Here is a 14,849-nt window from a genome sequence, read left to right as displayed (position 1 = left end):
TTTTATGAAACAAAAACAGGACTGTATGGAGCTATTTTGACAAAAAAAGGCTATTCTTTGGCATCGTAAAGCACCTTTATTTCTTAAACCTGTATCCCTTTAAATATAGGAATAAAATCTAGGAATATATTTTGTCCTAAGAGCCAACAATACGTTATGTTTACAAATATGAATAGTACATTTTTAAATAATAATATTATACGTGATCATGTTAGAATTGTTGAACATTGGGAAGTCGAGGGTTTTACAAACATTGCAAATGATTGTATGTGAACCACCAAAAACTTATATCACTATTTTAGTTCAGCCGCTGGGACGTTTGAAAGATTTCACACTTTTCATTAAATGCTCAAGTTAGTTCAAGATGATGTTATTTTAAGTTATGCAAATTAAAATATCCAAAAAAGGTACTTTAATTAAGACGCGGCATCAGTAATCGCCGCTCTATTAGAAAAAACAGTCATATTGCATTGTTATCTTTCATTTATGAAGGGAGACGAGAAAATGTAATTCCCAGTTACAGCTCCAATTATCCTCTTCTGATAGGAGCGCTGTTGATGACCTCATGATGGACAGAATTATCACATAATGGGATGCACTCATTTTCCAGCATGGAGCGTTAAACACAGACAGGTTTCCGATAAGCCAAACTACCAGCAACCAGTCATCAAACCTCAAAACTCCTCTGCAAAATTACCCTTAACTTCATTAAACATAGACGTCTGACGATTGTTATCACGTCGCTCGGAGAGTATGATATTCAGGACGGAGGAGAGAAAGAGGTGGGAGAGTTTGAGTCTGGGCTGCGTTTGTTCAGTCAGCGGGAGAGAGATTTCTCTTCTGAGGCCGAACGGTGAACATGAGATGTAGAGAGTTTGGACAAACAGCAGGACCGACGGCTCCAATCACACTTTATCCTGCTTCACATTAAGCTGACTTGTCAACATGTGGTTTGGAGAAGAATGGCACTGAGTCGTTGTGTGTGAGAGGGAAGCCCACCGCTGCTTTCCAGAATAATCCACTGACCCTCGGTGAGCTGCTGAAAGACAGCGTCAGCTTTTGTCTGGGGGAAATGGATTTTATGGGGTAGAGTTGTTGTCATGTCTTCTGAGAGAACGTGGGAGATGAAACGGTGACAATAAAGACATTTTGTTATGATCGTTTGTAAAGATGAAGTGTGTGATTTTTCCACATTAAGGTCCCAAATGAAAACGCTCATAATTTATACAACCTTATGCCAGGCGTATGACTTTATCTCTTCAGCTAAACTCAAAGATTTGTTGATAAAAATGCTGTCACTTTGATACTGAATGTAGTGTCAAATCTCACGAGCTCTTCTAATCTTGTGATGAAATTTCCAGTAATGATGAGGCACACAAGTGAGATATGAAGTTATCGGCATGTCGCCAGATATAAAGTTTGGGTTCATTCATGCGATTTGCTTTCAATTGTTGTGATGTGCATTGAATATGGATAGCGAGCTGAAAAACAGTGTAAAATTGTAAACCCTGTGGTTTTGTGGCTCTATTTAAACACGCTGACCAGTCCAGCATAGCAACACTGACTTAACCAATAGTGTGAATTTGGGTTTGGGACTCACCAATGAGATGACGAATTGTTTGCACAAATTGTAGTTGATTTAGCGACGCAGAACGTACACGCTTCACCTTGAACCAGAAATCATTTGTCATTGTTGGCAAATCTATAAAAAGTTAATTTAATGTCTCCCTTGTTTCTTCTACAGGGTGATGAGATGAAATCGATAGCAAATGAAGACTTTTTCTGCCCTGTATCTTTAAACATGATCTTCGTGTCCTGGTGGCCTGCTCCTTGAGTCAGAAGTTTCATCATTGTCCTCAACTTGGACTGTCACGGTATCACATTTTTTTCCCATACACGGTTATCATGACCAAATAACAAAAACGTTTTCCGTTGTGTTTCGTTTAAATTTTTACTCTTTCTTTATGAAGCTTAAAATGATGAATATGAAAATTATATATAGTTTCTTTTTTACCATTGACTGTACTCACAAAAAACATTTTAAACATTTCGGTATCATTACTCGTACTGGCATAACACTGAGCTCAAAACAACCTTTTACACACATTAGTTACTAAAAACACAACACAAAAATTCCTTTTTTCGTTCCAGATGTTCATAGTCACCCATCATTGCTTCATCCCACCTTCCCTGCGCTACAGAAATTTCAAGAATTTTATGACAGTGACAAATGGAAAATAATTTTAAAAATATGTGAAAGACTTTTATTCGCAATATACCGATATATCGTTATTAAGGATATAAGCTCAAAATTTACTTGAGCTAAATATACACTAAAACATTGATGCTACATGAAAATAAATATTACCACGATAATAAGCACCACAGAATTGTGCAAGAAATATAAAAAGGACGGGCAAAACACTTTCATTTGTCATTTGTGGCGACTGTATTATCGTGATATTTAATGCTTTTTTTAAGAAATACTGTCAAAGTATTCATCTTTAATAATTATTTTGGACAACAAACTACACTTAAAATTTGTGCCCATATATTGGTATTTGTATAATTTAGACGATATTACTAGCTATGCTTTTTTTAATACATGAAATACTGTATATATCTCGGTTATCCTCAATAGCAATATCATGCCACCTGTAGTCTCAAATTGTACTGTGATTTAAAAAAAATTCTCATTAAATTCTAACAAAACCAAAATGACAAACTTTGCAACCCACGTTCACTTTAAAGCTCTATACTTCTCCTGTAACTCAGAAGGGCAACCTCAGATGTGTTTCTCGTGAGTCTAAAACTTTATGTTTCTTTGAAACTATAGCGCAGTTTGCTTATAATCCACATTGTCTTTTAACAACACTCTGAGCTCCTGACAGAGCAGCGCAATATCGATTGCCAAAGCCGTTCTCATGAGAGCGCGCACCACCCGCGTAGCTCTGTGATGTGGGAGGTTGGAGCTGCCCCGGATCTGTCTTATGTAGTTTAGCAAAGCACTGTAGACAAATAAATGCAATACAGACCACTGCAAATACCCAGGGAAGTAAACAGGAGAAAGCGTTAATCTAATTGTATTAGGAGCTGCAGTGTCGGTTTAAACCTTCCAGTGCAATCTATTTGATTCCATCACAGAGAAACGGCCGTGAAGAGCAGAGCTCTCTGCTGTCTTGTTTGTTAAGGCTGTTTTATTAGAGAGCTTTTCCATTTACTGTCCCATGTGAAACACTGAGTGAGTCTTTATTGCTATTTAATCATGTCGGCTGATAATCTTAGGGAGTATTTTTCATTTTCAAGGAGAAAGCGAATTAAATGTTCTCTCTTTAAAACTGTACAGATGAGATCTCTGAGATACTGTAGCTCGATCGTTTTTTCGTATAAAGAATCCTGCTTCTCACGTACTTCTTTTGAGAAACATGAGGTAACGCTCAAAGTCTGCAGACCAAAAGTCAAAGGATTGAATGTGAACATTTTCATTCAATTCTGCGCCTCTTACTGCATGTTTTCTTCACAAACGTATCGGTGCAAATATCTTCATTTAACTCTCCTGAGTTGCAAAACAGCAAATCTCGTGTTTTTTTATGTCTTTCCTTTTGTTTCATTGCCACAAATGCAAAAAAAAAACATATAGACATACCCAAGGCAGGTTAATATGCCCACTGACAATTACAAATCTGCTTGTTTCTTGAAGATATCTGATGTTTTATTTTCAAGGACTTCTTGCTGATTTCAGAGGTTGCTCAATGTCCACAGCAAGATCATTCAAAGGGTGCAACTCTTTGATAAAATGCCAAAAAGCTGCAGTCATAAACAGATAGCCGTCTTTGGTTTATCAAAAGGACGAGTGAGCTACAGTAGAAGATTCATGAGTGTTGATGTGGATGCAGCTCAATATTTGCATTTTGGAATATTTTATTGGTTAACACTCAATCACTTTCACAACAATGACAGTTCAAGAACAGAAGAGTCGATGAAGAGAAACTCGCAAACAACGAGCGCCGCCGTCACACAATTCAATCAGCAGGAAACATTCTGCACTGCTCAGGAGTCTTTATTTCGTTTCTCCATCTTGCATCTGTGCCTCGTTTTCCTCTCACAAACATGAAATTAAGCACGACATCATTTTGTTTGTTCATCTGGAGCAGTGATATTGCTTTTATGCACACATATTTCTTCATTTATTTGTCAATGAAACTGTAGTTCTGCAGTTCTCTGTTAGACGTGCTTTAGGTGCACATCCTTCTTAATAATATGTTGTTTATGAAAACACCAATGTCATGTGTATACTTCAGCATTTAGTTATCGTTTTGTAAGTTTTGTTGAAGACAGAATGTTAAATCCTTCCTCTTTTATACTTGTTTAGGACAAAAGCATCTGGCACATGACTGCAAGCAGAATCAAACAAAACATGTTTTTTTGTGCCGAATAAGACAATCACTGTGTTTGTTTGTGCATTCACGCTGTGTGTATATATTTATCAACGCAAACTCCCTACAGTGACTCTAAATCGTATTTAGATTCAAAATGAAATGAAGATAAAACATTTTGGACACTTTCTGGATGTCAGACTTTAGTATGCCTACGTATTAAACTACAGCTGTCGTTAGTATTTGTGTGTCAGTTAGATGAGAATTAAAAAAACACATTTTCACAAGTTGATAAAAAGCAATTGTTCTGAGGGTTTATTTGCAGATGTCACGTGCTCTGATATCATTGCGAATGACATTCAACCATTTAGAAAGTGTCATTTAGGTACCCAAATTACTTTTGGGGTCACAATAATTAGACAACATAATGCTTTTTCGTGTCATTGCCAGTAAACGTTCTTAAATCTGATTTCTTCTTTACGTCAAATCCTCAAATGTGTTTCTGAAAGATCAAATCTGCGTCCACACGACAGTATGCTGCCCTCTCAAACGAGAACCTGTAAGTGCGTCCATCGTTCGGCTTATAAAGGGTTAAGAGCTGCGGTAGCCGCAGCGCGCTCCCGTGCGAGCGTCCTATTGGCTGCGCGGCGGCGGCGCGCGCCGTTAATCAGCCGCACGAGCGGCAGAGTTCATCTTCTCTCACGCGCTATAGGGATGGCATTGCCACACACAGCAGGGCAACACAACACACCGGGAGAATGCACACAGCAAACATCCCATCAACTGAGGCGTCAGCTGTGCACCTTTAGACATTGATCCTGGCAGCATCACTCACAGCTTCTGACCTCTGCAGCATCAGCACCAATAGAAGAAGAAGCTTAGAGTTGATCATTTCCTCAGTAGCACATCAGCATCACAACAGTAGGAGGCGAGCAGATCACATCATTCACTGGACTTTCCTCGCGTACTTAGATCTGTTTCCTAAACCACACTCGGAATCGAGAGGTCTTTCTCATCTAAATCAATAGTCGCCTTTTTCCGGACCCAGTGGACAGATAGAAAGTTTTGCGCTGACATATTTGTGCACAAATTCCTTTACACTAGGCGAATTAAAATCTTGAATTTATATTACAGCTATGTAAAGTTTATAACTGTACACGTCAACTTAAACACGATGCATTACAATTGAAATAATAACAGGAATTTTATTTAAGATTGTAGGAGTTAATTTCTCACTTTTTTGGTAAGTTTAGGAAACTGTCACCGTAGCCCATTGTCGACTTTGGAGTGGTTATTATTGACGAAGGGAAATCCAGTCGCATATCGGAGGATACCGTTCAGTAAAACGGTTTTTGAGAGAGTTCATAAATGTAACCTAGGGTCCGAGCCATCGGGAAAAATCATCGGTGCCGCAGAAACTTTTACGCGTACAGGACGCGCAACGAGGTTGCGGGCGTTATCATCCGTGCCATCGGTTCTCTCCTTAGCAACCAGAAAACAAGAGCTAGAATGGCTCGTGAGCTTATTTCTATCACTCATGGGATTGTGCTGCTGTGATTTGTCGGACCGGAGGGAAGGTTGTTCTCGCAGACATCCACACACACTCTGTTGGTGTAGCATCGCGGTGCGCGCTCGGGGATGATCAGGATCTTCCCGGATTTCAGTGTTCAGGTGACGGCAGCGGCGGCGGCTGCAGGTGGGGGAGCCGGTGGAGGGATGCCGGCTGCGTCCAGAGTCCCGGGAGCTACAAACGGAAACCCGCAAAACGTCCAAGGCTTGACCTCTTACCAACAAAGGTACGTTGACTGAAACGTGTTGTAGCTGTTTTTCGCGTAAATGTGACATTCATCATAACGTTCATTTCATAAGTGTCGCTCCTGTTGAGCTGCACCACGCGTTGTCAAGTTTGCAAAACTGGACTTCTCTGGAGGTTGCGGGTACCAAGTTGAATTCCTGGAACATCAGTTTTCACAGAGTTCCGCTGAAGCTGTAAAGTTCGACTTATTTGTCAAATTCAAGAACACATCCAATCCACGCGCTGGTGTAATGAGAATGAATAGCATTATCCACATAACTCGTGCGTTTTTGCTTTGCATAACTTTATCGTGTTCTTTTCGTGGATTTCGTCAATTTTAAAGTGAATCCAAAATCGCCGTGGCACTCAGATTTAAACGATTCATTCAGAAAGAGTAATAACTGCATGTAGTCGCAACGCACCATGGCTCAATAGTTTTAAATACATTAGAAAAGAAAGTCTCATCTTGAAATATTTCCAGGATTAAGTTATAGATTCAAAACTTCAAAAATATTACCAATAACCCATACCGTGAAAACACCACACCCCGTGTGTAAGGATTAAGTTGGAAACACTGATGAACAGACTCATTTTAAATTCTTTATTGATTTATTTCACATACAATAGATGCATATTTTTACACACAGATTTTCTGTGAGTTCATGTACATGACTGTAAGTAGCCTATATCATCAGATTAAACTGGCCATTTGCACACATGGTTATGTTTTATATACTGTCACATTACATTATACAGTCTATTTACATTACAAAGGACCGAACGGGACAATAAATGGCGTTTGTCGGATAGTGACCTTGACGGGTCACAGGTTCTAATGCATGGTTAGAAACAGGCCTTTATTAATGTCAAGACAGATTTAGATAAGTACCACTTAAAACAGACATGGGAAGGTAAATACAAAAAGTATAATGTGTATAAGAGCATTGCGATCTCTCACACAACGGATAAATGCATGTTTACGCATTATAAGTGATCTCCTTTATTTCACCGAAACTGCTTAATCGGATGTAGTTTATTTCATTCGGTCTTGATGCTTTGACAGAAATAAGCCATTCATTTTGACATAAAGCCAAAACAAGTTAAGCCATTCCTCAAGTGGGCTATAAAAGCCATACATATTGTCAAGTTGCGTTAAAAGTTCAGTTGCAGCTGTAGACGTAATTGGACGTGTGCGTTTATCTTGACAGGTGTCAATCAAACGGTTCAAAATACACTACAATAAATCATTACGTTAAACTGTTGACGCCACATCGATAAACAAACGATCACACATAAAGACGAGTGATGCACTTTCAGTCAATAAAAGTGCAAATCTTTCCTTTCACGCGTTAGAAACAACCTGTATATCCCCAACGAATAAACTATTTCCAACTACAACTGAGTGGCGTTGTTGCGCCGGAGAGAGAGGGAGAGCGAGGCAGAAAAAGAAAGCTGGAAAATGCGGACAAACATTGCGAGAAAAGGGGGCTGTGTTCGAGGGGCACTTCTCGACGCAAATGCCCCTCTGGCACACTGATTTGTGTCCCGATTCACCCCGAGGAAACCCCGCGTGTGTGTGGACAGCCGCCGGATCGCACAAACCTCCCCGGGTCTCCACTCACTTTTCTTGGCATGCCTTTGGAGCTCAGTGTCGGCGCGTCTTCGCTCCCGTCTGCAGGCGTGTGAAAGCACGGAGACACGGGCACGAGCGAGCCGGTGAAACCGATGGCGTTCTTTAAATCCACCCGGTTCCGCCGTCAGCTGCACGTCGCTTGATATCTGAGGGAGAAAAGTAAGAAATCAAATAATTGCAGGAAGATGGCGCCCACCAAGCCTAGCATTCAGCAAGACCCTTCAAGACGAGAACGGTAAACGCTTGGTTTGTTCTGTATCTGTGGAAACAACGCGGCGTAAACCGCTGTGCTTTTTTGGACCGTGATGTGCAAACTTTACCCTTTGCGCAGGAGTGGGTTCGAGGGGTTGGGTAACAGGTATAGACGCCGAGAGAAGGCGTGAGTGTGTGTGTTTGTTATGATGTGTGTGTGTGTTTGCAGAGGACATGACCGTAGACTGAAGGCGACCAGCGTTGTGCAGCATCTGTGGACGGGCTTCGCGGGAAATTCGTGAATTTTTGAACGTGATAATGTTGCAACAGTGTATCTGTTTGTATCCGCTCCGCGTTCGATTTCGCGGCTTTAGGCCAGCTGGTGTAAAACACACAGTTTACTGTTGTGCACCAGACAGCGCTTTGATGAAGTTTAATGTGTGTGTACGATCACAAGCTTCACTTCATTCTGATCCATCTGCAGGTGTGAAATGACCGAAGTGATCCGTTGATCTATTTACCTGAAACGGTCGCACGAGAGTGTTTACAGGTGCACGTATTTTTTTATATGCGCGTGCAGTTACGCTTAGTTGACAGACAGTGCACTAAATTCATCTGCTGTTATGAAATCATGTTTGGTTCCTAGAAATTGTTGTAATATGTTAAATGCACTAGTCAGATGCATGCTATTTTCTTTACTGCACCCAGCATGTTCTTTGCACGTGCATTTGAGTGCCTGTTAAATCCCGGGCAGGGTGTTATAGAATGTGTTTGTTTCGTTTTATGTGTGAACCTTTCAAAATAAGCTAACAAAGCTGAGATTTTCTTCTGACAAGCTCTCAGAAACATTCAATTAGGCAGCACTGATTTACACCGCACTGTGTAAAGCATACAGCTTGTTGAACTAATGTTAAACCGCACGCAATAATTCACCTGCAGTGTGTGTACAAAATATCAGACGTAGAGCCCCTGACATTTTACAATGTAAACACGGCCTGCTTCATATACTGTAAGCGTGCGACTCTGGGAAATCGTGTGCCTGACCGGACTGTGAATGCTTGTCATTAGGCAGGCTTGACAAAATCTCTCATCGAGCGTTATTGTTTTATAAATCACTAAAATCGTGCAGATTACACTAATGCACGCACCTCTAAATAGGCCACAACGTTAGAATTATATTCAGCCCCCTGCAAGTCATAACAGCAGGAGATGTTTATGCTAAGTCAGTCTGCAGTAATCTTTCTGGCGGGAGCGTATTTGTGTGCCATTCCGAGCATATCGCCGAGATAGGAATCTTGAAGATGGAATTAATTTTGAAGGGGGAAACTTCATAGCCGGTGCACGAGCGCCTGCCTTTATCACCTGTTTCCGACCAGCATTCTGAAGGGCTAAATTGCACCTCGATTCAGTATTTGGCTCCACTTGAGAGTCGAACCGAATAATACGGAAGCTGAAATTCTTGGGGAAAAGCTCGGGGGTTTATTTTTTAATGCAGTGCTGTTTACAGGCACCTGTGCCTGTTGTAGTAAGTGTTGGGATCGGAGGATTGTGCACTTGGACTGAGCAACTCCAAAGGACTTGGACGAGAATTGAAGAGCGAGAGAGAGATTGGTTGGCATGGATATATACACAACGCTAAACACAAAGTTGGCTTTGTGTTGTAGAAAGCAATGTGTTCCCCCCTCGCTGAGAGCAAACAAAGGTGCTAAATTGTTCCATTTCCTCTCCTCTGGTGCAGTGCTGCTGTGGCTCTGTACATTGGAGCTGGAGAAATGTGAGATACCTTTTTTTGTTAGATGCATCATTAGATGCAAGTATTGGCTTTGTTATCATGTGGTTTTCATGTTGTCTTATATCTTTAATTGGTATATCAACAGGTCCTGTAAGATGTCCTGTATATGGGTACAGTTAGTAATGGACACATACAGCCTCCATTATTTTTGAAGATTTTTGAATGATTATGAATGCATTAGGGAACTGCTCACTATTGCTTTTGTTTTTAATCAAATTTTGTTTGGCTTTGACCAGCATTTGAGATTGTGCTGTGTGACGTATTCATTTTTTAAACAATTCGCATTAAAGTAGCATAATCTGCATGTCCAGTAATATAATAAGTCTAAGTAAAAAACATAAATAGTTATGCATGGTGTATACAGTAGCATGTCAAGCGGTCTTTCTCCAAAAACGACCCATTTGTTTCTTTTTTCCCATTGCGGTATTGCTCTGGCTATTGAAATCACATTCCGGCGTGAAGCTATTCATTACTATAATCCTTTGATGTGTGATTATTACGAATAATAGTTTCAACGTTGTTCCAGATTACGTCTCGCTAAACCGAAAAGCTCAAGAGTGTCAGCGTGCAGCAAGTGCGATTTTTGTTTCAGAATCACGATGTGACGTGCGGAGGATGCTCTCATGTTTACGCTCGAGCCAAAACCTTGATATTCTCAGAATGCTGGAAAGACAGACGGCCCAAGCTGTGCTATACCATCACACAAAAGGATGCAGAAAATCCACCCGTTGATTTGCCAGCGTCGAACGCGGCGTGCTTCGGAGGCAAATAAGCAATTCTGATGTGTATTTATCACAATTAAGAGGGATTTCCAGCCCCCATCTGTGGCTGCGGCTCGGCGTGTTGTGCAGTGATTACTGCGGCTCTCGCCATCCGCCACTCGTCTCTGTTATTCTGAAGGTCAGAGCAGAGAAAGACATGAAGATGCATCCCGCAAAGGTAATCGTGCAGCCTGGCCGCATTACTGCACGCCTCACGGTGTGAAAGCCTTTTTTTGCAGCTTTTGTGATGTATACAACTCTCTCTGTTTATACTGTTGCATGATGGAAGCATCCGTCAATCTTTTGTAGGTCATGAAGTGACAAATTATATAAATGAAGGTTGATAAATTCAGTAAGAGCTTTAGGGCCCAAATTGTACAACGAACATCAAGCAGAGACCTGACACAGAACAGAGATGCCCCAAAATGTATATGAATCTCAAATCCGTGTTCCAGCAGATGAACGTATTAAGCATGTTTGTTTTACCTTGCGTAGTTTACTCATGGTTTTAGAGGATGACGTCGTGTCACGCAACACAAGGACTATAGGAGGTTCAGTATGTAGTTTTATTTTTTTGCTTTAGGCATTCAAGTGTTCCAAACGTCACACGTTTTGTTATGGTTTGCGGCTACGATTGGATGGGGTTTGATGTCCGCAGCGGTTTTAAGACCTTCGTTTAGTATTTGGCTCTGAAGACAGATGTTCTGCCTGCTTGCCTCCCATCTGCTGCTTTGATTTGGCTGCGGTACGATCATCTAATGCTAGCAGCAAGATTTGCCCTTTACTCCCGCCACCACCCCCAGTGTTGTAGCAGCACTTCTGACGCCATAACAAACTCTACAGCACATCTTGTGTCCACATTCTATGCAAACAGTTAAATTTAGATTATTGGTGAATGACTTATGGATATAAATATGTGAATATACAAATTTGTCTTTGGCAAATTTGGACGTCAATGAATTGTTTTATTCTTTCAAAATATAGCAGTTCGAGCTCTCCATTTTCGGTGTTTATGAAACTTTTTCTTTATCTCTTGATGTCTGTCGCTTCTTAGTGAAACTTCCACAATGTGACGTATTTAAAAATGAATCTGGATCTTTTACAAAGAGTAAAAGTGGGGCAGGATTTTAGTTTTTGGATGCTAAAAGTGGTTTATATATCAAATGCCAGAAGGGAGGACATAAGAAGTAGGAAGGGTTGATGGCGTCAGCTGAAGATAAAACATTTTTATACTTTTTATTTGTAGCAATTTCTAGGATTTTTTGTTTAATTTCTATGTTGTTTTTCTCAGAAATATAATTTTAGACCACAAGTGGAAAAAAATGAAGTAATATTAACTCTCGATGAAATTAAAGCGAACGTTCACTCAAACATGTCATCATTTACTAACCCTCTTGTCATTTCAAACCTGTATGACTTTTTCTTTTGCAGCAGAACACAAAGGAACATATTTTGAAGAATGTTGGTAACCGAATAATGGCTGTACCCATTGAATTGCATTGGTTTTATGTCCTAGAAGTGTATAGAAGTGCCATTGTGTGATTACCAACATTTCAAAATATCATCTTTTGGGATCAACAGAGGAAAGAAAGTCATGCAGGTTTTAAGAAGAGTACATGGTGACAGAATTGTCATCTTTGGGTGAACTTTCACTTTAAGTGTACTGAACATTAGGCTATTTCCTTCTGAACATTCAGTTTCACTCAGACATGTCAAGTTATGGAAGTTAAATGTGTTTGAAAGTTGTTTCATGTTCGTAAAATAAAAAATAAGAAATTGTAATGTCCTTTGATATTTTCCCCTTTATTAAGATTCATTAAGCTATTAAGTTTTGCGTATGAAATTCCAATCGATTATCTCAGTTTTGCAGAACAGGAGCTTGAAGATTCCACATGATTAACTCGGCACAAACCGTCCTCGCGCCTCTTTGTGATACCCGCTGCAGATCCCCGATAAACAAAGTTAGCGTCGCGTATGCTTGATAACCCACCTGTCACTTTAATAACCAAACGTCATAGCGTTGATTTGGCCGTAAACGGAGGTAAGCCCCCATCACCACGCCTCACAAAAGAGGTATTTTCTCTATAGCATTCCTTACGCATGTCGTCACCTAAAGAAGCCCTCTGCGCGGGGATTTACTGAGCGCTTTTGTGTCATGCTTTTCCCAGGCTTATCACTGGCTACACTCATCTAAAGCAGCACCACGGGACGCTGTGTCAGGCACTTCTCAGCCTCCTGCCTCTTCCCGTACGTACACGTACCAAAGCCCAAGTTTTGAATTGATAATATATCTGCCTGGGACAGAGTGCTACGTGTTGCCTGTAAGTGAGTCGCTGTATTTCTTTCGAAAGGGAAAAGGCTAAAATTAGCTCAGAGTCCTGGCAGATGAAGACTAACGTAGTTTCGCTCACTGTGGGAAAAGGTCAAATTGCTTATTGATGCGGCACAATGACCATCCCCTACAGTAAACACACACGCTTTTTGCCTGTGGCCAAAAGTAATGTCCAAAGTGATGGATTAAAAATGCTTTAAAAACTGTTGCATAGTTAAAAGTCTCAAAATCTAGAGATAATCAGCATCAAAGTTTGTTTTCTATCATTTATCTCACTGTGATTTAAATTTTTGACATGGCTTGAATCAAGGTTATATATATTTTTTCCTTTATGTAGGATGGTTTTATACGTAAATGGTTTTAATACAAACAATGACTTTAGCCGGGTTTTCACAGACCGTTTTGATCAAATAATTACCTTAAAAGTTTATTGCTTTGTTTATTTTATACCATACACTTCATATTTTGATTATTGAAAGCAAATACTCTACAAATATGCCCACATGACTCTATACACTCTTAAAAATAAAGGTCCTTCACGATCTTCACTTTCTATTTCATAAAAGGTAAAACAATTCTTCAGATTATGAAAAGTTAAGAAATGTATGTTTATTTTAAAGAACTTTAGACTGAAGGGTCCGTTGTGAAACCAAAGATCAAGAGTAGTGTCAGTTCTGGCAGGTCACGTTAGGCTAGCTCGCATCAGACGGTCACATCAGGTGCAGCTTACTAACGTTAACCAATAGTCAATCAACACATACAAGAAGTCCTATTTTAGTCGCCTTTCTTTGCTCCTTATCAACTGTTTAATCGTTTCGCACTAAAAACCAACCTGCATCCCCATCTCCTCAATATCTGCCTGTATCTGTTGGATCATTTTAATTTAATCTTGTTACGCATCATGAACTGTTCGGTTCCCTAGGTGGGGGGACATGTATTGCTGCGTTCCCGCTCTGTCCATGAATTCCTTCAACCTTAAAGTCGTTTTTCTGTGTCTTCTGTGTGTAAAAAGTTGCTCATGTATCGGACATGAAAATTGCAAAAATTTAAGTGTCGGCACAAAAGATGCGTTCTATCTAGAAGCGAAATGCTCACACAGACCTGCCTGAAACGCCTCGTGTGACCACACCCCCACAAATCTACGTCAGTTCGTGGAAGGATTTGACTTGGACCGCCCAAATGTATACGCAAGTAAGGAGGGCGTACGTGTCAGTACAATTGCTTTTTAACCTGTAATATTTTCGTCACACGTTTGTAGTTTAAGACCAATCACTACGCACTGGTTAACTGGCCAATCATAGCACACCTCGCTTTTCAGAGCGATGACCTTCTAAAAACAATCTGCACGTTTCGGAGAGGCGGAGCAAAGAGGAGATACAAACATGCACGGTATGTGAAAAATACCCTCGTGTAAACACATTTCATTTAATCTAAAACAACCGATAATATTCGTTTTAGCCGTGTCATATGACCGCTTTAAATATTGCTATGGTTTAAATATTTGGCGACAGGGGTCCTGACAGAAATGGTTCTTCTATGGCATTGCTGTAAAGAACATTTTAAGTACCCTTTTTTTTAAATGTGTACTGTATTTGTAAGCAATTTTGTTTCCTTTTCATAAACAAACTAAGCTCAGGGCAGCAGAATTGAAAGCTTGATTTCAGCAACAGCAATAGAATGTTCACGACCTAACCGTGTATTTCCACACCTGGAGAGTACTTGTGTGTCTTTCAGACATTACTCAAACACCAGAAACATACAGGACACTTTTTACCCGAACGGAAAACAACTTTGAAGAAAGTGTTCTTGAACTAGTCGAGGTTTCGTGAGGTCACATCAAGTTTTTCCCCCTCCCGTGTTATTTCATGGCTGCACGGCTCCCTTCTTTCCAATTCTTTTCATCTCATTGTAGCCCCGTGTGTTTGAAAGTCTAGGTCAATAAGGATGGGCACATTGCGAATTTCATGA

General features: G+C 40.3%; 1 protein-coding gene across 1 annotated transcript in view; it reads left to right on the top strand.

Moving 5' to 3' along the window:
* Positions 1 to 7,883: 7,883 nt before the first annotated feature.
* npas3 (neuronal PAS domain protein 3) overlaps positions 7,884 to 14,849 on the top strand; it is a gene marked incomplete at its 3' end in the record, with an annotated part of 208,956 nt that continues 201,990 nt past the window's right edge. The window contains exon 1 of the mRNA XM_079459342.1: positions 7,884 to 8,039. Coding sequence (XP_079315468.1) covers positions 7,990 to 8,039 — 50 coding nt within the window. The 5' untranslated portion in view covers positions 7,884 to 7,989. The remainder of the gene's footprint in view (positions 8,040 to 14,849) is intronic.

Source organism: Barbatula barbatula (genome assembly GCF_947034865.1).
Source record: "Barbatula barbatula genome assembly, chromosome: 6".
Taxonomy (NCBI): domain Eukaryota; kingdom Metazoa; phylum Chordata; class Actinopteri; order Cypriniformes; family Nemacheilidae; genus Barbatula; species Barbatula barbatula.
The sequence above is the reverse complement of the archived record's forward strand: the minus strand, read 5'-3'. Positions and strand labels throughout refer to the sequence as shown.